The sequence below is a fragment of the Daucus carota genome, chromosome 5, assembly GCF_001625215.2.
Source record: "Daucus carota subsp. sativus chromosome 5, DH1 v3.0, whole genome shotgun sequence".
NCBI lineage: Eukaryota > Viridiplantae > Streptophyta > Magnoliopsida > Apiales > Apiaceae > Daucus > Daucus carota.
In genome coordinates, this window is record NC_030385.2 from 6,927,283 (window position 1) to 6,954,187 (window position 26,905).

The 26,905-nt window shown below is 33.2% G+C and overlaps 3 protein-coding genes across 39 annotated transcripts; all 3 read right to left on the minus strand.

Annotated features, from left to right (window-relative positions):
- Window positions 1–776: 776 nt before the first annotated feature.
- On the minus strand, window positions 777–3,404 carry LOC135146791 (glutathione S-transferase U17-like). Its single transcript, XM_064093792.1, has 3 exons — window positions 3,188–3,404; window positions 1,228–1,346; window positions 777–1,124 (listed from the first exon to the last, which is right to left on the minus strand). The coding sequence occupies exons 1-3, from the start codon at window positions 3,402–3,404 to the stop codon at window positions 777–779; spliced, it is 684 nt and encodes a 227-aa protein (XP_063949862.1).
- On the minus strand, window positions 1,072–8,436 carry LOC108223483 (pentatricopeptide repeat-containing protein At1g06143-like). 31 transcript variants are annotated; one of them, XM_064093605.1, is made up of 8 exons: window positions 6,719–8,436; window positions 6,459–6,533; window positions 6,268–6,341; window positions 4,988–6,171; window positions 4,184–4,536; window positions 2,379–2,428; window positions 1,228–1,314; window positions 1,072–1,124 (listed from the first exon to the last, which is right to left on the minus strand). In XM_064093605.1, exons 1-2 carry the CDS (start codon window positions 8,341–8,343, stop codon window positions 6,518–6,520), a joined length of 1,641 nt encoding a protein of 546 aa, XP_063949675.1. In that variant the 5' UTR covers window positions 8,344–8,436; the 3' UTR covers window positions 1,072–1,124; window positions 1,228–1,314; window positions 2,379–2,428; window positions 4,184–4,536; window positions 4,988–6,171; window positions 6,268–6,341; window positions 6,459–6,517. The 31 variants fall into 31 exon arrangements, with proteins under 31 accessions (XP_063949675.1, XP_063949665.1, XP_063949663.1 ...); XM_064093595.1 differs by lacking the exon at window positions 4,184–4,536 and adding an exon at window positions 2,612–2,668 and having other exon boundaries at window positions 4,988–5,028; window positions 5,133–6,171; window positions 6,459–8,436; XM_064093593.1 differs by lacking the exon at window positions 4,184–4,536 and adding an exon at window positions 2,612–2,682 and having other exon boundaries at window positions 4,988–5,028; window positions 5,133–6,171; window positions 6,459–8,436.
- A 5,611-nt stretch (window positions 8,437–14,047) lies between these two features.
- On the minus strand, window positions 14,048–16,096 carry LOC108223344 (uncharacterized). Of its 7 annotated transcripts, XR_010292141.1 has the most exons (8): window positions 15,825–16,071; window positions 15,577–15,746; window positions 15,407–15,496; window positions 15,217–15,304; window positions 15,038–15,126; window positions 14,830–14,954; window positions 14,482–14,739; window positions 14,048–14,401 (listed from the first exon to the last, which is right to left on the minus strand). XR_010292141.1 is itself a non-coding variant. In XM_064093615.1 (7 exons), the coding sequence occupies exons 4-7, from the start codon at window positions 15,057–15,059 to the stop codon at window positions 14,142–14,144; spliced, it is 516 nt and encodes a 171-aa protein (XP_063949685.1). In that variant the 5' UTR covers window positions 15,060–15,126; window positions 15,217–15,496; window positions 15,577–15,746; window positions 15,825–16,039; the 3' UTR covers window positions 14,048–14,141. The 7 variants fall into 7 exon arrangements, 3 of the variants coding, with proteins under 3 accessions (XP_063949685.1, XP_063949686.1, XP_063949687.1); XR_010292144.1 differs by lacking the exon at window positions 15,825–16,071 and having other exon boundaries at window positions 14,611–14,739; window positions 15,577–15,716; XM_064093615.1 differs by having other exon boundaries at window positions 14,611–14,739; window positions 14,830–14,934; window positions 15,217–15,496; window positions 15,825–16,039.
- Between the last annotated feature and the right edge of the window lie 10,809 nt (window positions 16,097–26,905).

The window sequence follows — 26,905 nt, forward strand, 5'->3', positions numbered from 1 at the left end:
TAAATTATATTCTAAAATGATTTTAATATTTTATTCAAAAAAATAAATATTACATTTTTTTGAAGTCAATTTTCAACAAAAATAAGTCACTAAAAGGGTTAAAATTGTGTTTTTCCCGCCTTTCTTTCATGCTTTATATAAGAGCACACTCTACGGTTACAATATTGTTAAGTTTCCTGCGGTAGCTTGTAAAGTTTGTGGTAACTCTTTCGTTGACACTTCAAGAACCAACTATTCTACAACATTTCTACGCAACATACTAAAGCAGCAGTTGCATATTCCCTCAAAATACTCTTAGGTGTCGTTTGAAAACGCAGATTTCATTTGAAATGTGGGATTTCAAATTCAGAATTTGAAATCCAAATCCATTATTTGGGAATATTAGAATTTCAAATCCAATATTTGAAATCCAAATCCACTGTTTGGGATATCTTAGTATTTCAAAAGCTGAATATGAAATTTAAACAAATTTTTACTTAAAACTTAATCATAACTCCAAATTTAATCACAAATGCTTTCTTCAATATTTATCTAAATAATATTTTGAAGTAGGCGATACATGAGATAGATATTTAATCTCATTCAAAATTACAAATAAAGTCTAAGATAAAATGAGTAAATATTTTATTATAACATGTACTTCACACTTATAATTCAAATATTACAAGCGATCTGTACTTATCTTATGATTTTAATACTACATAAACTTGCCAGAAAACACAAGTCACTTATTGGATCAAACAGACACACCCCCAGTTCCTTTATGCAGCTCAGGCTCAAGCCTGCATCTTCTTAAGAAGGTCAACATACACTTCAGGTTCCGGAACAAATTTCTTAGCAGCATCAGTCGACAGGAACTTGGTCACCCATCCGACGAGGCCCGGTGTTTTAGCCTCAGCCAGAACCTTGATGCCACTCATTTTCTCGATTGCCTTGATCCATCCAATGAAGCTTCCAAGAGCGATATCAGTGTAACCAATGTTATCTCCCCCGAAGTAGCTCTTCCCTTTGCTACATGTCTTGAAAGCCTCCTCCAGCGGCACCAATCCTTCCGCTGTCTGCTCTATCAACGCCACCCTTTCGCTCTCTGGACCAAAACTCAGCTTGAAGATCACTGGAACCACCTGCAATATGCGACAATATTAAGAAAAATCTTAAGAAAAATGAGAAAACTACTACGGATTGTTAAAATAACGTGACTTACGAAATCAAAATTTAAAAATGTACCTTGTCATCAAAATACGCAGCCCAGAATCGCGCAACAGCGCGATCATAAGGATCAGAGGGGAGAATCGAGGAGCCATCACCACTCCACTTCTCATCAATATATTCAACAAATACAGAATCTAGTCAGACACACAAGTAAGACACTGACCACGCACCATACACACTACTTAACATACACTTTGAAATGCCTAGTAATCTGAAATGTGAAGAGCAAAATGATGATCAGTATTAATTATCTTAGAAAAATGTGAACTTAGTAATCTGAAATACATGTCTGGTACAAGTTTATATTGCACAGACCAAAGCATCACAAGTAAGAAACATTTCAATATATTATCAGACCAAAGCATTGCATCACAAGAATATAATAAGAAACATTGATTGGTCAGACCAAAGCATACAAGTAAGCTAATTATTGTCAATGTAGCATTGCAAATATATTATCTAAAGAATGCTTATTTGGTAATTGATACAGTACTATTTAAAATGCAGGATGCTGGCCAGACACTTGGTCCAGCAAAATTGCAAGACACGTCATAAAGTTTGGAAACATTAGCATCGGAAAACAATTATTCCCAAAAACAACAAGTACAAAGTGACAGAAAATCAAATAACTCAATGATGTTAAAGTTTAAAAGGTAGCCAACTTGGCCACATTTGTTCCGCAACTCAATGATGTCTTACAGTACTCCCCTCCTATGCTATAGGATTGAAACTCAAAGCAACAAAGCTGATATCAATTATTCTACTGCAGACAAGTCCACAAAATAAGTGAAACTATTCTATGCTTCCACTTTTGGAGTAGAATTATAACTTACAACTTACAAGCTACTTAGATAATTAATACCTAATGTTAAAACAGAAACACGAAGAAACCAAAATTATATATTAATAAGCATTCTAATCTATTCAAATTTCTAATCTATTCTGTGAACTCCTCTACTAGTAATGTAGAGAATTGTGAATTATTATTTTAATTGCTGTCTGACTTGCCATGATTTGTTCACCTTAGTAATTAATATCATAAATTGAAAAGGACAGAATGAAACATTCGAAAGGACAAGCTCAAGTTCAAATCTGTTGCACTGCTCAATTCAAAAATATATCACCAAAACTGAAGAGGCAGAAGAAAATTCAAAAAAATATAATACCTATATTTGTAAATTGTTTAGCACTTGGGGAGACAAGGGGCTGCTTCTACCTGCCTCCATCAAAAAATATATATTAACAAGAGTTAGTTTACGATGACAGGCACAAATACAGAATACTTTACAAGCACACAGGCCACAGCTATATACTGTTCTAAGGCCACATAATTTATCATTACATAATTTATCACTGCTAATTTAAGAAGCACAACAACGTAAATGCATTTAAATGGAACCTTCTATCAAATCCTTCTCCTGCAGAACTTTGATTACAGCTTTAAAAAGAATCCAGTCTGTATTATATCAGCTTACAAAACCGACAGAGAAGAAAAAACTAGTCAATTGTCCGACAGAATCAGACCCAAGTTTTATGCTACTGGATCTCGTTTACAGATATTTAACATAATTACAAGCCATTGGATAACATAATTACTAGTCATTAGTGAGCAGAGCAGATGACATTGGATAACATGATTACTAGTCATTTGTTAAAGTGTTCATCCATGTAGCCCTGATTTGAGCACGCTCGCACTCATTCCAAGTTACCTCTTTCACCCTATACATTTAACCATATGAGACCGCTGCTACAACCACAATAAAACCCGCAACTATCGTAACCAACTCCATATCTTCATCATCCCTCAAACGTTTACACGAATCTCGAATACTCAATTTCATCCGACATTATACTTTTTAGGCGTTCAATCTAGTACAATAATCAGTAATCACATATTATATATATATATATATAGAGAGAGAGAGAGAGTCTTGCTCCAATAGAAACCTCCTTATTCTAAAAACTAAAAACCAACCTGGAATATCACTAAAACCTAAAGCAAATGCTACTAAACTTTTAAACAACCCCATCTCCACCTCCATCTTCACCAACCCCACCTCCATCTTCACCAACCCCACCTCCACATCCGCCACTGCCACCACCTTCGTAGTCGCCCCCTCCATAACCACCACCACCTTTATGCCGCCCGCCCCCTCCATAACCACCACCTCCATCTCCACCTCCACCTCCATTATTTCTTCAACAATACAATCTCCACCTCCATCTTCACCAGCCCCATATTGGTCGTTGCTTCAACCTCCTTCAGCCCCGTTCATACTCCTTTCTCCACCTCGGCTCAATTTCACTCGGCGGAGCCGCCACTATTCCAGCAACGCTCCAACCACCTACTACAATCATCCTTCCTCCATCTCCACCTTCACCTCCGCCATCTCCACCACCGTCACCACCATTTTGAATCGAAAACGTGAATAAATCTGGAGATTCTGAGCAATTTCTGGAACATATCTAGATATTCTGGGCAGTTCCCGCAAGTTTTCACAAAATTCCTGCAACACATATCACTAAATCCTAAAGAGGATATCACTGAATTGTACTGAAAATATCACTGACTTGTATTGGTTTCTAGTTTTTATTTTAAGAGTGGTTTCTATTTGATCATGAGCCTATATATATATATATATATATATATATATATATATATATATATATATATATATACATGTATTCAAAAACCAGAAATTATAAAGCTATGAGTCTCAATTTAGTTGTTCAGATGTCAAATGTGAAAAACTGAAGTAAACATATACACACAGATCATATACACAATGTTAAACCCTAATTATAAAAATGAGAGCAGTGAAATCAATTACACGCACATATATACATATAGATATCAACTTAAGCAATAAAATGACAGCAATATAATGCAATACCGGCAAGAGAGACAAGGAGAAGGAGAGAGGGAGGGAGAGGGAGAGAGAGAGCCAGAAAGGGGGAGAGAGATTTGCACCTTTGAATTTACAGCGGAGATGGAAAGATGGCATGAGAGAAGAGAAGCGAGCAGCAGCGTGAAATGATGGCAGGAGAGGAGGAGCGAGCAGAAGCTATTTGGGGCCGAAGCAGGTGCGTGAATCGTGAAGGAGAGAGTTCTGTGTTTTGTTTTTTTATTTGAAATGACATGTGGGAGACTAGTAATTCAAATCATTTTATTTTGACTTTGGTTTAAATTTGATGGAATTGAACAAATCCAAATCCACAATTTTTAAAATTTGCCAAACAGTGAATTTGAACAAATACAGGATTTGAAATCAAATCAAGGTTACCAAACAGATCATTATGGCAATTGCGGGTTATACGGATATCCTGTATTAAAAATAAGAAAAAATCACTGAATAGTCGGGTGTAAGATGCGTATTCTGTCCTATAGTCAAAAGATGCTCTGATGCACAATGCGTAATCGGTGATACTCTGTTGTAAAATGCTTATGCCACCGGTTATGTTGTAGAAGTCATACCTATCTACTAGTAATAATAAAACATCACTCAGACTGTATAAGTGAGGAATTATAGGAACGGCAGAAATCTATAAACCTGAGAAAGAGGGAATCCTCAATAAAACCTTGAAGCTACAAATTTGACGCCTAGTTCCTAGGAAACCCAAAGACAATATTTTGTGGTATGCAGTATGATTAGACAACAAAGATTTTATAAGAAACAATATTACTTCCACTTTAAATCTTGACTATTAAGATGTAAAAGCATTACATACAGCTAATAGTAGTAAATATGTATGTAGATAGAGGTAAAACACATACCGTACCACAGATGAACAGGGAGGATGCAACCTGTCAGAATACTGCAAGTATAACAAAAACATTAAGTAAGCACTGATACAATCACTAAATTAAACTCCAAGCAATCTCCAGACTTTGAGACCAAAGTAAATTCACATATGCGTACCAAACACATATAAGAATCAGTTTCAGATCAAGAAGTGTAGGAAAACGAGTTAGCACAAACAGAAACCATCCACATCTATGATTTAAACTGAAGGGACTTTCGGAAATTATTTGCAAGACCTGGATGAAAGCAATTATTTAAAGCTACATATAACAATGAGGACATAATGCATGACAATGGATCCTTAAGTGAACTACCATAAGCCAGACATGGCAAGAAAGGGCAGAATGGCTAATTCAGTTTAAAAGTGAGGGCAACTTGGGGAAGAAGAAGTGTTGTCACAAACTAGTGGTATAAGAGAAGGACTAGGACAAAGAAGGAAGGCTGTTGATTTATTAGTTACAGTATATGTTAGAAGTGGGAGAGAACTTGGCCTCTTGAATTGACAATATTATTGTACATAGCTCAGTAGGAGCTTATCAGTATATTTCACAATTCAAACTTCCTCGTGTCTTTTTAGTCTACCGTCTAGATTCTAATTATCAGTAGTGAGTAGTGTTTTATTATAAAGAAATTGAAACGATAAGTTACAAGCTAATTTATGTATGAGTTCAATCGCGATCCTACTCTAAATAAGTTTCACAAAGCACTCTGCATCTAGTTCTAGCAGTTGTAAAAGGAAGCATCTTCAGTATTAACGATGCATTAGAAATTTTAGTTTGAAAAAAGCAAAAATAAAATAAAATAATATTACCAAGTAAAAGGACAAACTAATCAATGAACAGTGTACATGTGCCAAAATATGAACCCAAAACGCTACATGTGGAATATTATATAATCCAATCAGTTATTTGACATCAAAATTCAACAACCCTTAAATCTTTATTCAAACTAGCAGTTAGGTTTTATCATGACTAGCAATCTTAATTTAAACTTATATTTCAAGTTTCTATATCACAAACCAGAGAGAAGTGAGATAGAAGATCACTTCAAATAATGGAAACTACATAGACAACATCATAAAGTGTGAGAAATAAGACATCCCTGATTTAAACAGTTAAAGGGATCAATTATGCAACAGAAAATCCCCCATATAAACCTGCAGGCCATGGAGTAAGAATTTTTTTAGTATTGTATCTAAATACCCAAATATTCTTAGTTTCCCACCAACCACCGATGTTACATAAGAACTTACCAATTTGATTGCACACATCGTGCCACTAGAATACTTCTGATATGCTGATCCAAAATATTCCATTTGATCACTAGCTGGTAATAGAGAATATCAACAATATAAGATTACTTAAACCAAAGAAATAGACATGGACATATCACCACTAAAGAAAAAGTGATAGCAGGTTGTAAGAGCAGGGGTTCATCAATCACCTGAAACTACAGACCATCAAAGAGCTGACCAACTATTCTGGCTTCTTTAGAATATCCAATCAGGTCTTTGCATTCCTGTCAGATGATTGTTTGAATTGTTCAATCACTAGGATATTCGAGCTTCTCATCTCCAACTAATTACCATTTAAACTAATACTTTTACGTAAAAGGGGATCATGTAAGAGTCGAACAGTTTCTTTGTCCATTATATCTCGTGTTAAATCTATGTAAAAAACTCGAACTCCAATACATGGCCATACAGCTTTAACTGGCTTTCTAATTCATGTAGAAGAGAATAAATTTGGCTAGCGGCTGGGTGACATTTATCAGATGCTGCAAACTGATGAATCTTGCTTTCCATTTCAATCCAACTAGAGCCAGGGCAACTCTTTTCTACTCCAAGTTCCTTCATAGCTGACCTAGTTTTAGCAACTTCATTCCATCGGTTTGCATCAGCATGCATGCTGACTAAAAGACTGTAATATCCACTATTGTTTGGCTCCAAAACCATTAGCATATTCGCTGCAACTTGAGCAATATCCAAGTTTTTGTATAGCTTTGACCCTCCTAGTACTGCGCCCCAGATTATAGCATTTGGTTCCATTGTCATGCTTTGTATAAGTTCTAATGCATCTTCGAAAAGACCAGCCTTGCACAACAGATCAACCATACATCCATAGTGCTCAATTTGTGGTGTAATCGACAATTCATGTGTCATCTTCTTAAACCATCTGCGACCCACTTCAACTAGTCCGGCATGAGTGCAAGCACTCAGAACACTAATAAATGTAACACCATTAGGTTTTATATTATCTTTCTCCATCCTGCCAAACATTGAGATTGCTTCTTCAGCAAGCCCATGTACTGCCAGTCCTTCAATAATCGAATTCCAACAGAATAAATTCTTCTCCTGTAACTTGAAAAACACAACCAGAGCTCTTTCCAAGCTCCCGCATTTTGCATACATATCAATTAGCGCAGACCCAATATAAACATCAAGTTCAAACCCATTTTGCATAACATAGAGATGAATATCCTTTCCCAGGTCAAGCGCCCCAAGATGTGCACAGCTAGAAATCACAGTGGTCATCGTAACCTCGTCAGGTCTAACTCCATTCATCCTCATTTCACTAAACACTGTCAATGCTTCACTATACAACTTATTCTGAGAATAACAACTAATCATCGTCGTCCACGAAATCAAATCCTTTTCCGGCATCTCTCTAAACAACAACTCACAACTCCCCATATCCCTCACTCTCGCATAACCATTAATCAGAGAATTCCAAGTAGCCACATTCCTCTCCGGCATTTCATCAAACAATCTCCTCGCAGAACCCATATCACCGCCACGCGAATAACCTGAAAGCATCGTAGTCCACACAAAACCATCCCTCTCGGGTATTTCATCAAACACCTGTCTTGCACCCACAAGTCTCCCAAACCCAGAGTAAAAATCAATCAAAGAAGTCTGAACAAACACATTTGAACCAAACCCAAATCTAAAAATCTGCCCATGAACAGATTCTCCAAACCCTAAATCAGAAACTAACACACACCCTTTAATCACTGAAGGAAATGTATAGCTACTTGGGCTAACTCCAGCTCTCAACATACTTAAATAAAAGTGTAGAGCTTGGATGGGGTTTAAACAATGAATAAAAGCTTTGATTATAGCATTATATACATAAGCATTGGGGGATTTCATCTGTATAAATGCTCGAACTGCATAATCTGTTCGACGAAATGTAGAACAGGTTGTTATAAATTGGTTCATGTAGAAGCAATCTTGCACAGCATTGTTCTTGATCATCAAGGCATAGAGGCATTCGAGTTCTTTTAAGTTGAAACATTTTTTGAAACAGTTCATAACAGTATCGTACATGTGATTTCATTGATATTACATGTACGATGTATGTATGGCCATAGGCAGAGGTGGCTCCTGGCTAGCCGGACCAATGAAATTAGTTTTTCTTCTCTTGCCTTTTTCCAAAAAATTTATGAAATAAATAACTAATAAAACAAAAACTCATTAATCACAATAATATAAATATATATATTGACAAGTGTACAAATACAGATTATAAATAAATTAGAAACTATAAACTAACTCAGACATCATATCAATGTAATTTAATGTCCCTTAAAATTCATCACACACAATAAATCTACACACTCCCGCATATGCTTTCATAAAATCCCTCCAGTTTTAATTTGAATTTTTCCGTCAACTGGTGAATTTTTTCGAAATCCAACATCACTGCATTTTTCTTCATCTCCAACGATCGCTTTCCATATCATATGTACTATATTTCGATGTGATTTAGAAAATTTTTATTTTAATTTTTAATTTTTAATTTTCAATTTTTATTTTAATTTTTAATTTTAAGGCGCATATAAAATATAGTTTTATAATATATTTTTTGAAATTTTCCTTTTTTATATAAAAGTTTAGACAATAATTTTTTATTTAAAAGAAGAAAAGTTCAAAATAATTTGTTAAATTATATTTTATGAGAGGATTAGAATGCATGCCGAGTCTCGTTTCCAATGTAAACAATTGAGGGGACGGAGGGAGTAACAAACAAAAGAAGTATCACTTTCCCAGAACAATACGTTAGGTCATAACCAAAAGTTGTTTATGAGTGGTGTAAAAAAAAAGTTGTTTGTGAGTCGACACGGATATTTCCAGATATATTATTGAAAAGACCGGGTCTCGGAAGAGACGCGACATTACGCGCGCATTCCAGAAACTAGGAGATCCTACTACAAGAAGACAGACAGTTAAGCGGATCCTTTATGATAAAGAGGATGAACCACCAGCCACTATGAAGGTACTGTATGAACGCTTTTTTATAAATCTCTAATTCTAATCTTCCTCCCCATTTAACCAACCGGACAACCATATGCTTCGACCCGCATTGTTCCTCAGCATCTTGAACTAGCCATCTCTTAGATGGGAGTAGGAGTAAAAGCAAGACGTGTAGGTGGATCGGCGCAATTTAGAAAAAAATGGAATTGTAATGCTGGGATCTTCCTTCTGGATACACGCCAATGGGACCCTCACAGCTGGAGTCATTGCTTCAAATCCAATAGTAGGTATAACTTATTAGATCCCACTACCGCGAGAGCGGTACTAAATCGAGGCAGCTCTGAATTGGATCAGTTTCTCCTCAACAAATAAGTATTTGGGCGAATAAAATCCTCCCTAATGGAGAGATAGTTGGTGAGGTGGCATACTCTCTTAGCCCATTCGGAAGGCTCTCACCGGGTATATAAGCAGTGATTTCAAATTCAGAGGTTTCATAATCAGGATTCCAGACGTTATTTCTATGGCTTCCAAATTCTCATATCCGTCATCGACAAATCCTCTTTGTTTTATCAATCTTCCTTCTAATTATCAATTTTTTACCTCAGATTTTTTTTGACTATCTTCTTATCAAGATTGTTAACTGTACGTGTCCATCTTTTTAGACGTATTTCGATTATTTTTCAAAATGATTTATATGATATTTTGAGAGATTTATATGATTCACATTGATTCTGAGACAATGACAGATACCGGGAGAGCTCGCCTTTCATAATGGAAAATTATTCATGTTTTGGGAGCATTTTTTGTTCTCAGTTAATATAATGATAGTTTTGAACAATGGGTACAGATGATATTTGTGTAAAGGTCAATTATGATATTATTAGTTTCATAGCTAATGTTGATTGGATTTGCCCAGATGTTATTACAATACTTTTTAGATTAAAATAAATAAAAATTATATGTGTTAAGCAATTTGAAAACAAAACAACTATTGTAGTTGACAATTTAGAGGTTTTACAAAATCACTTGTTTGTCAAAAAAATATACACCATCTATCCCTCTCATTTCTTTACGTTACTTTTTGGCACGCTTTTTAGAATTCATTTAAAGTCTAATTTCATAATATATTTTTTTTCCTGAATAAAAATTTGATCTTCAAATTTCTATTACAGAAAGAAAATTTGAAAAAAATATATGAAACTATGATTTATATCAGCCCTAAAATGCGTGCAAAGGGTGGGAGTATATAACATTAACAAATAACTATACAGCAAAGATCATGAATAACGCATGCTCAGTACAATTTAACACACGAGTATACTTTATTATATGAATACATAAAACCATTGATAAATATTTGTACTAGGACTTTTGCCCGGCTACCGCCGGTATATTCTTACTCAGGAGTACTGTGAAAAAGTCGAATGGAAATTTTTCAAACAAAAGGTCCACACAAAAGTCTATGCTAAAGTGCTATCATAAGTCCCTAACAATTTTTTTTTAAGGGTTTGTCTAGTGTGTGCCCATGGGCACATTTTAAGCACAAATTTTTATAGGTTTGGGGGATTTTGATTGGTGTGGTTGTTGCATTTGCAGGGGGGTCCACCATTATTAATAAACAACAACCAATCAAAATGAGTCAAACTTGTGGAATTTAGTGTTTAGTGTGTGCCCATGGGCACACACTAGAAAAACCGTTTTTTTAATATTGCATAGGTATACGAAACACAGTGAGCATTCTTATTTAACCAATTGGGCCGAAGCATAACAACTGGGCTAACGCCGGCATATTCTTTGGCAGGGCTAATATGAAAGAGCTTGGGGGAAATTGCTTAAACAAAAGGTTTACATGGATGCTTTTAAATACAGCACATAATAATTTCTTTAATAATACGATGTAGGGACATAGCAATAAGTAAATTATACAAATTTTGCCCATACATTACTTGGCTGCTCTTAAGAGGAAACATGTTACTCTTTACGTTTTATATTATTTGATGTTTTGATTTATCATACCAAAAATCCGACGTTGATTGGATGATAAAAATTATTATTTTTTATTGAATTTTTTGTGAATTAAAATATTAATTATATATTTTTATTCGGATAAAAAAATTTAACAAATAATATTTTTAAATACCGGATCAAATCACTTAAAACTACATGCCCAAAGTGTTAAATATTAAAAAAGAGAGGGAATAACCCATTAAAATGTATTTGGAACAAAAATATATAGTAAAGAAAATTGTATGTATTATTATATTTAAAACTGTCAAAATCTAATCAATCCATTATTAGGTAGAAATATTTTTAAAGTAAAATATCCACCTATGAGTTTTGTTGCATGAGAAATACCATATTTCTTAATTAAAATGAATTCGAAGTCTGGAGCACTTCTTCACACACCATTTCAAGCCGGTAGTCGTTGGTCTCAACTCTCAAAGAAGAATTATAAAACTGAATAGAGAAATGGTTAACCTGAATCGTGGAATATCATTTAAATACTGAATTATGTCTGAGGTTGTGATTTTTAATATTTATTTTATTTTAGAACTAACAACTCGTTCACAGTAGTATTATTAGTTCTTACTGTCCCAAAATTATATATAATAAATGAAAATAAATAATTTTTTGAGTAAAAACTTAATTAATAGTAATCAGGACTTTTGTTTTTAAAAAAAATAGTAATCACGACTTTAAAAAATATGCAGCGGGTACTACAAAAATGTGTACAGCGGCCTATTATTTAAATGAGTCTTGTCAAAGGAACCAACTCCTCTGTAACTGACTATCCAATATGAAAATAACCACTATCCACCAACTTACTAATTTTTATTACTCAAATATTAATCTCTAATCAGTGATAAATTCAGTTGTTTAGTTCAATATATGTTAATATAAGTACATCTTTATCTTAAATGGCCTGATGCACGATTGAAAATCATTGACTTACGTTATGCTTTACGTTCAAATTGTAAAATTGTTCATGACTTCAAATATAAAAAACTTTCAAAACTTTAGAGTCGTATAGTCAGTGGCGGAACCAGGATTAATTTCGACCCCGGGCTAAACTATTATTAAAATTTCAGAAAAAAAATTAAAAGTAAATATGTATACCTTAATTGGTTAAGTGGTGACATCTTTACTGTCTTTTTTTTAGGAAGGAATGGATGACAACTAAATTTTATGATTTTGCATATTTTGATAGCGTTGTAAGATAACTTCATAGCCTATGTCTTTAAATATGACCTTCTCGATGTAAACCACCATGTTAAGTGGGCTATTATTTTTATATATATAATCATTTTTAAATTTGTCCCCGGGCTAAAAAGTTAAAAATAAATAAATTATACTTATTATTTTTTTCTCAGCCCGGGCTGGCGCCGGGGCTAGCCCCCCGGTTCCGCCCCTGCGTATAGTGCAATTCTATATTTTCCCTATTACAGCTTTTCTTTTATACATGTGTCCGATGTATAATACTAACCAATAGCTAGACATAGGGCCTGGAGTTAATGCGGAAGAAAATATGTGATACACTCGATCAGTTTGAACAACTACAATCACTACACAACATCTTTAACTGACATGTTGCGGAAAACTTTTATCTTCTGCAATGAGTATAAAGTTGAAATTAAAGCAACTCATTTGTAAAAATATATTACAACATAATTGTTGAGTCTGACTTTCTTCCTGGTTAAAAATTATTTAAAATCAAGTAATCCGAAACCTAAAACTGCTTTTGAACTGATATACATGAAATATCTGGTATAACTAAACAACACGGCAGAACCGAGAAAGACCCCAAGCTTGCTTTCTTTTCATTTCAAAAACAGGCAGACTTTGTAATATTAAGTCTACACACCACTTCAGATGGAATTGTGGGTTGAACTGTTCACAACTCATTACTCAAAAACGTCTTCCACTCCCACAAAGTAATACTTCCTCCGTCCCCCTCAATTGTTTACATTGGAGGGGGACATGAAGACCAAGACAATGTATGAAAAATGAGTAAAGTTAGATGAAAAGTGGGTAAAGTGGTGGGACCTATCAATATTTAATACTCCCTCTGTCCCATTTTAACTGATGTTTGACTTTTTAACACGTATATTGAGGTGTAAAAAGACAATGTCTACGCTTAATAAAAAAATTCAATTCTTATATCAAATAAAAGTTTAGATTCTAAATTTTTATTTGATATAAATTTTATAAAGAATAATTATATTTAGATGTGATTTTTTTAACACCTTAAAATACGTGTAAAAAAGTCAAAAGCAGTTAAAATGGGACGGAGGGAGTAATAGATTTGAGATAGTGGAGGAAAGTAGTGGGTGTAATAGTAGTTTTTATTGTTAAATATGAGATAGTAGTGGAAGATAGTGGGTGTAATGATGAGAAAAACTTACTATTTATGATAATGTAAAGAAATGAGAGGGCCATCCCAAAATAGTAACGGTAAACAAATAAGAGGGACAGTAACAACATTAATAGTGCTTTGTATAATGAGTACAAAAGAAAAGTTTAACAACGTCGCACATCAAGCATTTACATTGTGATGTGTTAATACCTCACTTTTCAAACATGATTCAAACTGACTTAATACAATAAAAAACATAGAATAGAAACAGAAGACAGAGTACATGAAGACTCCAAATTTGGTATTTTTTCTTTTCAAATTCAATGGTCTATTATTGAATGTACATACCAGCACGGAGGGATCTACGCGAACAAAATTAAAGCAGTAAATCAATAAACCAAATATACTACCAAACAAAACATATATAGAAAAGTGGTCCTTGTATAAAATAGTTGACCGGATTCTGCCTAACAAAATATGCTTAAAAACTACCGACAATCTATCGGACATTTATATACTATGTTACACGTATATGGTAGAACACTTCCTTAAACACAACATTATCAGTTATATTTGTATTGTGTCCACTGCTATCATCAACGAAAATTTTAAGACCGCGTCGACTGGTAAACCGATTTACAGCAACATAAAGTTGGCCATGCGTGAACACTGATATACCGGGCATCTTTTCAATAGCGCACACACCTTTGACAAAATTCTTATCATACCGCGCATTAAGATTCTCACAATGCTGCCGATATTCATCATCATTAGTATCTGCAAACAATTTGAATATATGAAAAACAAAACAGTAAACTATTCCTCCAAACATATAATGTTAAATAATTCTTACATACCATCATCACGAAACAGAATGCATTAACGTAATCAAGACCAACAATTCTGGACTTCTCTGCGATGGTTATGTGGGTGGTATGTTGTAATAAATTAAAAGTGAACTAATAACATCTAAATTAATCTCTCACCAACGTCCTCATAGCCCACTACATACTCCACGATCCTATCCGACATTTGATGGCCAAAAGCTAGTTTCTTATTAACTTCATCAACAACAAAAGTCTCTTTCCTGTTCAATTTACTCTTCCCACGAATACCTATACATAAATAATATATCCATGCATGTAAAAAAATTCCAATGCATGGAACAAAATATGTGCTATAATATATATAACACAGTCAATCACCTTTTATACTTGAAATTATATTTGACTTTAACTGATCAAGAGGAAAACATTCAGCGTGAGGAGATTCACATTGATTGGTACTCGAAATAGGGGGAGACAACGTCTCTGAGATTGCACGATAGGTTCTTTTTCAAAGCATAATCAAATGGTGAGTTATAAGCTATAACTTGCGTTTCATTTAACTATTACATAGTAACATGTATATTACCCGGGTCAAATTTGGAGGACATAACAACCGGAAATTTTCATCGGACAAAAGACCAAGCATATGTATCAGGGAGGGTGTGCCGTTGATTTCTATGGAATATACAACGAAATAAGAGATAAGTAGGAGAATGTTAAAGCTGTCATAGATTGAAGTATAACGGTTGCAATCAATTGGTTTACCTGGCTACTTCGCTGCGTACTGCATGAACAGTGACCGCAACCGGCTGCGAGACCGGTCCGATCAAGTTAACTGCTGGAACAGGATTACCTACATGGTATGTCGTAATGAAAAGATTTGGAGAGAGGTGAAGATTTAACAGGAAGAGATTAGCGGAATGAATTTTTTAAAGAATCCAGATACAGATCTCACCGGACAGAACCGACGAAACCAAAGCGTTTTTATCAGTCTTCCAATCATGGTACAACCCAATAACCCATCAGCAGCATGAGTTTCTCTTCCCTGTGCAAGAGACATAACATATATCAACAGCAGACAAAAAAATAATATATATCTAAATTTAAGCGTCGTTGAAGATATACCCAAACCATTAGAAACGGTATTCGTTTACTACGAAGAGAATGAGAGACGAAGACGGCTTCACCGGAGAGAGGAGGAGCAGTTTTGGGGGGGAGTGGAAATCAAAACTAAACTGGGCAGACCTCCATGTTTGATCCAACCCATCAGAATCAGAACCAGACGTATCGTTGTGCTGCGCAAACAGAGTTCATTTGATGAAATCAATGTACAAACATAAATATAAAAGAGATTTATTATGCTGAATCGTTACCTGACCCGCTGAAAAATCCATTCGTTATTATCTTGAGAATAATGGCGGAGAGAGCTTGAGGCTAGAGCAAAGAAAGCTTGTGGAGGGAAAACAGAACAAAAGCAGAGCAGTGACATTTGAAAATAGAGAGGAAAAGTCAAATAATTACACAGATTTGATAGCCATAATTCAAAATTCAAAAAGCAGTGTCAGACAATAATGATCAATGGCAGTGCCCGTAAATAAGAGGCCCGAGAGGGGCAGTCGACGTAATTAGGACGCATTTTTGCCATCAGGATTTATATTCTGTAGATAATATAATTTATAGGATAGTGCATTTCCGGCATGGTAGCGGTGGAACTGGCATGGTAGACGTGATCAGGGACACTTCTTTCGACCACCGTGAGTAGTCATATTAGCGTAACAAGGACAAACTTCATAGTTGCCGTAAGTTCCTGGAGGTACGCAACTGCAGCGCGCGCAGCAAGTCCCACATGCCCTGTGGCACAGATTTGGCCTGCTTGATAACTTGCATCTCTCGCCGCATCTCGCTTTGCAATCTACATTACACACAACAGATCATCAGTGTTTTTTGTGCATGTAATTTCTCTCTATCTCTATGTATACACATGCTTAAATTTTACCTATTTTCTGGACAAGAGAACGGCCGCTGGTCATCTGTAACAAGAAAGAAATTAATGAGTATTAGGCATAAATTGAAAAAATACAAAAAGAGATCTAAACTTGAGCAAAACCATACCATGGTGTCATCACTGTGAGCAAGTTGCAGAAGAGGAAGAGAGATGATGAGAAATAAGAAAAGTTTTGATGACCTGCAAGAAATGGCCATAGAATTCAGGTCTTGAAACTGAAAGATTATTAATATATTTGTTTTAATGCTATGGAGTGTTGAATGTGCATGTAGTGGTATTTATAGAGTGAATTCTATGGAGCGGAGCTTAATCTGTACCATTAAAAATATATTTTTTAATGGTACTAGAAATTATATTGGTCCAGGGTGAAGCTAGCTGGAGGCCTTAGAGCTCAATCGACCTTTGAAATGACAGGAGTGCTAGCTAGGTACCTATACAAGGATTGATAAACATATGTTTGTGGACTAAAAATAGAGTAAAACAGAATTTTATCCATTTTTTTATTTTAATTGTCAGAAAATTTAAATTGTAATAGAATGATTATATGTTCTTTTAATTAATTAAAAAAGTGGCCCATGATCATTTTTATTAGAAAAAGAAATTAGTTTTTACTTAGAAAAATATATTTTTGTCATTTTTCTAAAATATAAAATTAATATCTGTCCATCTATTTATAAATTTTAAATTTTGATGACCGAAATATAAAAACAGATAAAATTCCGCACCAGCTTACCTCCTAATAATATGAATCCACTTCCGTGTCCATCACTCCTCTTGTGTTCTAATAATAGCCGATGTAAGTCTAGAAAACCCGAGATTACCATATTGAACGTCTGAAAATAAGCGAGGATTATTACAAATTCATTTCAAGAAAATTAGACTCTAGCATAGTACAAGACATCCACAGCATACAGCTGTGATTTTGCTGCTTCAACTCACATCAGTTCATTCAAGGGGCACTTGCCCACTTGCATGCGTGGAGAATTTGCTACACTATTCTTTCCAATCGTTACGTGAAGACACGGAAAAAACAAGACATGCATTTTCCATCAGAAAGAGAGAGACTTTTTGTCCTATAAGAATGTTACATGTCTATCATTCATGCCATACAGCTATTAGAAAGCTCAAGTCACTCGGGCTCTTTTCTTAGATAAATTATTGTGATATTGCGACTTGACGAGTTGAAATTCAACACCTGCAGTGGACAGCTGATATATATAACTACTTCGTTGTTACGGATTGAGTTGGAATTTGATTAAACAAGGGTGAAAATGCTTTACACACACATGATTTTTAATTAGATAAATCCCGTCTTATTAAAAAAACACGGTAAATAATTTCGTTAGCTTTGAGAGGTTTGGCTGTGCCAGGACCAGATGATCACTTTTCGTCACCACTCATTTATCTCAATAATAAGGTAAACTCAATGTTTAATAATAATAAATAATTTCCATAAAATTGATGCACGATTTTGAATTTTAATGCTGATTTATTCGTCAAAAGTTTATATGAAGATCCTGCAGCATCTTTGGAAATTTTGCAAATTATTGTTGAAGTTTAATCACTCAATACCTTCTACCTTGAGGATTAGCATGTACTAATTATTTCTATAAAAAAATAATCTTATTAGCAGTATTAATATATGTATACTGTATACTATTAAAAGCGAAACAATAGAATTGGTATGTACTAAGGGCCTTTTGTTTTGGGGTAACTGACAAAAACAAAGGAAAACAACTAACTTCATTGCCTTTGTTGGTGTTTGTTTTGTAAAATTTGTCATTCTCTTTCCCCCTTTTTATGTGTAGGTTTACCCAACTTTCTTCTTTATCCATTCCCCACCCCACCACTAGGTATTTGATTTCCCTTTCCTCATTGTTTTTTCATTTTCATTTATAATTTATTTAACAAATCATTAAAAATAAAAAGTGATATGTAAATGCTTTTTTGAAAATTAAAATTTAATTTTAATTTAACTCTTATAAATTAAAAAGAATTTTGATATAATCTATAAGTCAAGTCATTCAAATAATAATAATATTTTTAAATAATAAATTATATTAATTTATAAAATAAAAATAAATATATCTTTATAAACATAAATATTACTAACTTTTTTTCAAATTATGTGATATTTGAAAAATTAGATATAACATTAATCATACAACTTTTCATTCTATTTTCAAACTAAAACCAAACAGGTGATACAATTCAGCATCGGCGACTCATTTAAGCCACTGCAAACCAAATATATATCATTTTACCCACATTACTATTCATACCTCCTTACTTAATCATTTATCAAAAATTAACTGTTTAACTTTTTACTGCAAAACCACTTCGAATGCTTTCATAATTGTCTCTAGTATTTATCAAGATTATTTGGGATTTTCTAAAATAACATAACTATGTAGTTAAAAAAATATATAGTTATAAATATGTATTTATGTGATCACCCTAGCTATGTTGCTTTATAAATTCCCAAATTATTTTGATAAATACTAGATGCAATTATGAAGGTACTTGAAGTGGTTTTGCAATAAAAAGTTAAACGGTTAATTTTTGATAAATGATTAAGTAAAGAGTATAAATAGTGATGTGGGTAAAATGATATATATTTGGTTTATAGTGACTCAAATGAGCTACCGATGAGATGGGTGGGTCAACTGAGATATTTTGACGTAACCGGTGGCCAGTTTGATATAAAACCCTTATTTTTAGTAGCACAAAGTAAGATATATACATACTATCGATACCGAAAAGAAAAGGAAATGTATAATTATAACAAGCACATCTTATGTTGCCTCACCCAGCCCATTTTAGCCATGTTATTAGTATTGAGGGTTTTTTTCCCCGATTGGTTTAATGCCTTGAATACTTTTCCCGACCCATCTCCCACTCCAAGCGAATTCTTTACTAATGCGGCCGATTCTATGTTCCTTGTGAAAATTTCTTTGATCCTAATCACTCCGTTCTTGACGCGAGTTAGGCATTCACAAATATAGTATACATATTAGATTTGTTCGAGGAGAATCTAGTAAAAAGAATCTAAAAAATAAATGATTAAAAATAAATAAAATTATTATAATTAGTTTTTTATTAAAAAAAAGAAAATAATTCAGAACGAAAAATCATACGGCAACTATATTATGATCACCTGAGCAAACACAACAATAGTGTGTGTATGCTTTCAATCCAAAAGAACTCAAATTTGTTAAATCCAGCAATTTTTATTGAATAAAACATGTTCAAAACATAATCTAATATATATTTATTTTTTTGGAATTTAAAAGCTATTTATAGTTATCAGCATCTAAGCACGATATTATGAAAAGCTGAAAGCTGATATAGGCTTCTTTTTCCTGAACATATCTCTCTTAAAGAACGTCATCTATACGTGAAAGTGTTGGTTTACAATATTTGAGACATCATATACAAAAACTTTAGACATTTTAACCTTATGAGTTTTGGGTCAATGACTCCAAACTAAATAGTCTTAACGCATCGGATTTTTAAATTCTCCAAAGGACTTAATAACTTGAGTTTATATTTTGGATGAACTTAAAATATTTGTTTGCTGCAACCTTTGGTGTGAATTTGTCATCATATCATTCAAGTGATTCATCAATATGTTTAACTAACTCGAGATTTTCTCCTTATTTAAAAAATAAATAAATTTGGCATCGAAGCCGAATATAAAATCAAAGATGATAAGTCAGTTATTGTTGTGGTGCATGTTTCTATGCTTAACTTCTTTATTTTTGCACAATATACAACTGTCCAAACTTCGGTGAAAAACACATACTCACTCTGTTTTCAAGTATTTGACGTTTGACTTTTTGGCACACAATTTTAAGAGCTTTGACTGCATACTTAAAATTATTATATTTAAAAGTTTCTTTTTCTGAATAAAAATATTAATCTTATACTTTAATTTACAAAAAGAAAATTTTAAAAATATTAATTTTGGCTATGCAGTCATTGCACTTAAAAGTGTGTGCACAAAAGTCAAACGTCAAATATTTGAAAACAGAGGGAGTACAAGCTTGTTGCATATGTGGGGATGATAACCGAATAAGTTGTGTGGCTCCTTTTTGCACGTGTGTGGATTATGAGTGTAATTAAGTTTGCCCCACACTAATTAACATAATATTCGTAGCTGGTTCGATTTCTGTGACTAATTCGATATTATTATAGTCAATCCTTAATATTAACTTGTTCGATATGCAACTCGCTTGTTATTAATTAAAATCAACTATTTATTTTTTCCTACACGATATAAATTGTTGTACTAGTCACTCTTATATTGTTGTTATAATCATTATAATGAATTATGGTTATATTGGATTTGATATTACTGATCGAAAGCCCTTTTTCAAAGCACAGTTGTTTTTCATATATATTATTTTCTAAGTTTGCAGTGAGGTGATGATCTTTGTTATCAAAGACATACTAGTAGAGAGTTAGCTATTTTTACATCCTAAGTATGATGAAAGACCAAACATCTAATTAGAGAAGGGCACGCGGGCACCTCGGGGTCGGGGAGTGCTATCCCCGTCCCTGAATTCAATACTCATTCCCGACCACGCCCAGAACCTCGAATGGGGATTTTTTTTTCTCACCGATCCCCGCCACAAACGGGGAACGGGAACCCCGGCGGGAATTCGGGAATTTCATTATTTATGTAAAATAATAAATTTATAATATATAATATGCTTTTTAACAAAACAAACAAACTACTAACTCGTAATACACTAATAAAATGATATTATCTCATATTTTCAACATTAAATCATATTAAAATTGATGTATAATATAAATAAACAGCAATTTTAAAATTTTAAAATATATTATATTACAATTTTTTTATAACACTTACCCCGTTTCCCGCCGCGTCCCCGAATTCCGTCCCGAACAAGGCGGTGATCGGATCGGGATCGAGCGGGGAGGGATGAATGCCCATCCCTACATCCAATATTTAAGATCCAGGACCAACAAAAATTAGAAGTACAAATACTACGGGGCTGTTTGGCTGAGTTTAAAAGAAGTGACTTATTGCTTAAAGTAAAGAAGTGGATTATAAGTGATAAGTTGGTTTGGACTTATAAGCTACCATAAGTGTTTGGATACCGTGACTTATAAGTTTTTTAAGTGTTTGGATAACTTAACTTATAAGTTGGTATTAGTTTGGTAATTTTGTAATATAATAATTTATTTCTTTTAAAAAATAAATTATAATTATAAAAGATCTTTTATTGTTAATATATGAAATATATGAAATATTTTACATTACAAAATTTTAAAATCTGCATTAAAATAAAAAATTAATAACCACAAATAATACAAAATTTTCCGACATATACACTAATTAAAAGATTTGAATCTACAGAAGTAACTACCGAGACACTCATCCTTGGCACAGGACACCTGTGATACCTCTAACCACTCTGGATCCCGTAAACAACTTCTTTAAAAGTAAAAATAAAAATAACACAAAATAAATCTTTGGCACAAAATATTTATTTAGTCGCTGCTAAGGTCGAAGTCCACGTTTTCTGTCATAAAAAGAAGCAGAAGTTAGGTCTCCAAAAAAAGCTAGGGTAGGAAGCTTATTTGTTGGGCTTCTTTTCGCTCTATTAATAGCTTCCTGAGTTTTGCCAAACAGGCAGTTAAAAGTGAAAGCGGACTTTTGAGGCTTTTAAGCCTATAAGTCATCACTCCCAAACACCCACTACATCAAGGGTTCTACATGGATTTTGAGAAAGTAACATGGAATTATGTTCCAAGGCGATTGACGTAGATTTTTACATTTATAGTGAGAAAGTAACGAAGTCTTACTTTCCAAGATTTATATGTGTAGAGTTGTAAAGACTTCTCTGCCTGCTATAAAAAATACATGTTTTTATAGTAAAAATCTTGAATCCGAAGTGGAGTTTTGAGACTATACTAGGATGAGCATATCCGTAAGAAATTTCATCATCACAAATCAGGAATAAAATCTCTCGCGTGATATTTCTCTCTTTCTTTACTTCTTACTTCCGTATATTAAACCGTTATTATTCTTGATACAAGATTTTAATAAGAGTATTTTTTAAAAGGTGTCATATATTTTCAATTAATGATTAAGTTATTAAACACACCTTCTACCTTAATTAACCGCTCTACCAGAAGCTAATTAAATTATTAATTTGAATTTAATAGGATGATATCTTTTGTGGCGATAAAAAATTAAGATCGAATATTATTGTGGTGACAATTATTTTGGTACGATAATACTTTATATAAACGTCAGGCTAGTAACTCACGTGTGTCAAATACCTCTTCTAAAATAAAAGATGTATAAAATTTCCTAATAATTCATGTAATGAAGTTTTTTAAATAATCAAATAAAGGCCTAGATACTTACAATCCTGGTAAAATAATACTTTTTTTTTTTGAAAGGATGGTAAAATATATACTTAGTGATAAGTCAAAAGAACAATAATTCAATTCAAATAAAAAGTAATGAACTTTATTTTTTGTCAATAAAAAAAACTGGAATGAATACAAATTGCGGTTTGCCTGATTTCATGCCTTCCGTCCACCGTACAACAGAAACATCTTAATTAAATATCGGGCAAATATTAAAGTGATCAAGTGGGGAGCATGACACAAGGCATTTTGCCAGACTAGGTCAATAAAGTAAGCCATAGACAGGTCCAGGACTGAGTATAGGGGTACATCACTTCACGGTATAAGATAGGAATTAGGTACATTCGCCCAACCCGCTAAACCCGAACCGTGTACACCTCTAACTGGGTATATATCCAAATCATCAAATTACTTTAAAAAGTCCAAAAAAACTTACTCACTCCGTTTCTAAAACCTTTTTTAATTTGATATGTTGGGAATTTTCATAACATGAGACAAATTATTAATTCTAATTTTTTATGATGTGCCCATGGGCATACAATAGTCACTAACTCCCATGAGAATACTAGCTTCTGATTGGTGGATGGATAATAAAATTTGATGCCCCATGCATTTACACTAATTCCACCAATCAAAAGAAGTCATTTTCATGAGAGTTGGTGCTTATTGTGTGCCCTTAGGCACACATTAGAAAGACCGTTACTAATTTAAGTCTAATTTATAAGACTAAACATAGGCATAAGTGATGTTGTTGGTTTCATAGTTATAAGTATTTTAACACGGTGAAATTTTTATATTGAATACTAGTCTGAAACTAAAGATATTAATGATTAAAAGTGTGTTTGCAGACGTAATAAAGACAAACAAGAAAAATATTAAGAGATGGCAGTGAGTATTATTTATAAAATGAAATATCATAATATTCGTACTACATATATTGGCAAAACCGATCAATTCGACACAGACTGACCTTGTTTTCGGCCGATCTAAATTCTTTAAATTCAAACCGATATATATTGAATGAAAATATTTAAATCTCATTATAATGTCTTGGGTACAAGTTTAAATTTTATAGCCAAACCTGACCCTATTTTAAAAAGAGAAATAAATATATAAATGTGTGTATTTATTTTGGTATTAGAATCTATACTTAATTACTGATCGTTTATTATTGATTTGCATAGAGAAAAATGTTAGATACTCCAAAAAATTTCTCGAATGATGTGTCGAAAGTATGATTGGTTGCTTTCACTCCCATAATAATGACACCCTCTGCAGATTCATCAATCACCCAATCATAATATTCCATGTGTTTACCACATCATTTGGTAAAAAAATTTGGGGAAATTTTGGGGCACGACATTGCCCATAGCATATATTTTTGGTCAAATTTCAAAGACTTTGGCTCTGTTTGGAAGTTAGAGGTTTGGCCAAAAATTAGAGGTTTGAAGTGATTCAGAGGTTTGACCACTAGAATCCGCTAACTTTAGTGTTTGGTAGTTAGCGGATTGAAATAGAGGTTTGAGTCCAAAAAGCTAATTTTGAAAAAGTTACTTTGAGGAGCTTTTTGGATTAGAGGTTTTGGTATGTGTCAGAAAAAGCTAATCAATCAGCTATTTACCAAACAGTTTTATGAGAAACAGCTAATGCAAACCGCTAGTCAAAACATCTAATTCAATCAGCTAGTCAAAACATCTAATTCAATCCGCTAACAGCTAACCGCTAATTTCCAAACAGGGCCTTTAATGAGAATAGTTTTAGAAAGATAAAAGTTGATCTTAAGCAATATTTCTTGCTATGATCAATGAACCAAACATATTGGAACTCGATAATCATGTGAAAATATTATATATATATATATATATATATATATATATTACTCAAAATATACAAATTCATATTTAATATTTACAAGTTACTCAAACATGACAAGATCAAACTCCAAAACACACCTACGTAGAATTAACTGGTTTCATTTTATGTATACCTTTTTAATTGTACATGTGCATGAGTTACCCGTCCAACTACTCAAATTAATCCCAATCATCGAGGGCCGTTTCATATCATATGAGGGTCCATGGTGAAATAAAAATTTTGGACCTCTCAAGAAAAATTTCTTATAAAATATTATGTAGTCTTTCAATTTTTGACTCTTGAGCATAGGCTGTGAATTTGAAAAGCAATATAATAATACATAATAACACACAGATTCATGGGTAGTCGGACAAAACCTATATTAAACCTTAATGTATACTACACATGGTTAAATTTTGGGTCCTCTAAAAAGCATGGCCCTGTCGTCCTGCTCACCCTCCCTCTAGATCGGGCCTGCAATCATTTTGCACTAAACTGTTTGATAATTAACGGTTAACGAATTGAACTAGGTGTTTTGACTAATCGATTGAAATAAATGCTTTGACTAGCGACTTGTAAAATTGTTTGATAAATAACTGATTGATTAGCTTTTTGTGACACATATCAAAACTTTTAACCCAAAAAATTCTTTAAATTAGTTTTTTGAAGAATTGCTTTTTAGCCCAAACCTCTATTTCAATCCGCTAACTATCAAACACTAACATTACCGGATTGAAATTGTCAACCCTTAAAACAACTCAATCATCTAATTTTATCTCAATATCAATTTTCCAAACACGGCCAAGGCTGTCCTGATTTTTATTTAATGGTGGGTAGTAAATTTTCAAATCGATTTAATTACTCTCTCCGTCCGACAATACATGTCACTTTGATTTTTTTCACGCAATTTGAGGTGCAAATAAAATATATGTCTATATATTATTTTTCAAATTTTCTTTTTTTAAATAAAAATATAGATGTTATACTTTTATTCAGAAAAAAAATTTTGAAAAATAATGTATAGAAATGTTTTATTTACACATCAAATTACATGCAAAAAGTCAAAATGACATATATTTTGAGACGGAGGGAGTACTAAATACATATATTGGAAACATCGCGACTCGATCAATCCAGCTCGTGTACAGCCGTGGCCCGTGCTTGTAAGCATGTTTAATGTTACGGAGAATGAATTAGAAATATCATTAATTTATCTACGGAGGTGTGAATATACGAGAGATACTCTGGCTAATTCAATGGTAGGTAGCTTCAAATTGGACAGGGCCAATAATGCACGTACACGTAGTGAAGACTAATAGACTATCAATAAATATTAAGAGTACCTCACAGCTGACTTTCTTCCTTCTGAATCTTATTACTCTGTCCTTTCTTAATACTGCTACTGTAGAAGATATACGTGGTGTACTATTGTTGTCATTATACGACCTATTCTTTCGAGGTGTGGGCCTGTGTGGCGAGGTTTAGAACTCCTGCTTCTAAATTTATAAATCAGAAATAATTTAGTTATTATATTATATACTCCTTCCGTCCCACCAGATTCTTTACAGTTTCCTTTTAAGCCGTCCCACCCATTTCTTTACATTACAAAACTTTCCTAAAATAGTTTATGGGTCCCACCACTTTCACACTTTTTCTTCCTTTTCACACTACTTTTACTCCACTACCTCTCTTTTATATATTAAAAATCAATGGGTCCCACCACTTCACCCACTTTTCTTTCTCTTTTCTACTACTTTATACATATTTCTTAACCTCCGTGCCCAAACCCAATGTAAAGAATTGGGTGGGACGGAGGGAGTAATAATAATAATTTTTTCAAGTAAAATTAGAATTTAAACTCCAATTTCTTGCTTGTGTATATTAAAGGATGAGAAAAGAATTTATAAAAATTAAAAAGATGATTAATTATGATATGTTTTATTTTTTTATCCATAATCATAAACCATTCAATTAAAATCAATTCACTCGGAAGAATATTTATAAAACAGATTTGTTCACTGATTCTAAAGTATACCAGTAAAAATATGGCTAGATTTATGACAACAGATTAAAAATTTCAAAAACAAAATATTAGATATCTCAAAAAGTGTTTTCAAACTTTCTCCAATTCATAACGTATGATTGGTTTCACACGCATTAATAATAATAAAATATTTATTTATA

Bases quoted from the DNA above. Each gene is read 5' to 3' on its own strand.
- LOC135146791 (XM_064093792.1), bottom strand. From the start codon at position 3,404: ATGGAGGTGGAGGTGGAGATGGAGGTGGTGGTTATGGAGGGGGCGGGC. The intron at 1,347-3,187 runs GTTGGTTTTTAG...GTGTCTGACTAG, and splicing joins AGGTTTTAGTGATATTCCAG to ATTCTGTATTTGTTGAATAT. The intron at 1,125-1,227 runs GTACATTTTTAA...CGCATATTGCAG, and splicing joins CTGCGTATTTTGATGACAAG to GTGGTTCCAGTGATCTTCAA.
- LOC108223483 (XM_064093603.1), bottom strand. From the start codon at position 8,343: ATGTACGATACTGTTATGAACTGTTTCAAAAAATGTTTCAACTTAAAA.
- LOC108223344 (XM_064093615.1), bottom strand. From the start codon at position 15,059: ATGTCCTCCAAATTTGACCCGG. The intron at 14,935-15,037 runs GTAATATACATG...GTGCAATCTCAG, and splicing joins GTCCTCCAAATTTGACCCGG to AGACGTTGTCTCCCCCTATT. The intron at 14,740-14,829 runs GTGATTGACTGT...ATTTATGTATAG, and splicing joins TATAATTTCAAGTATAAAAG to GTATTCGTGGGAAGAGTAAA.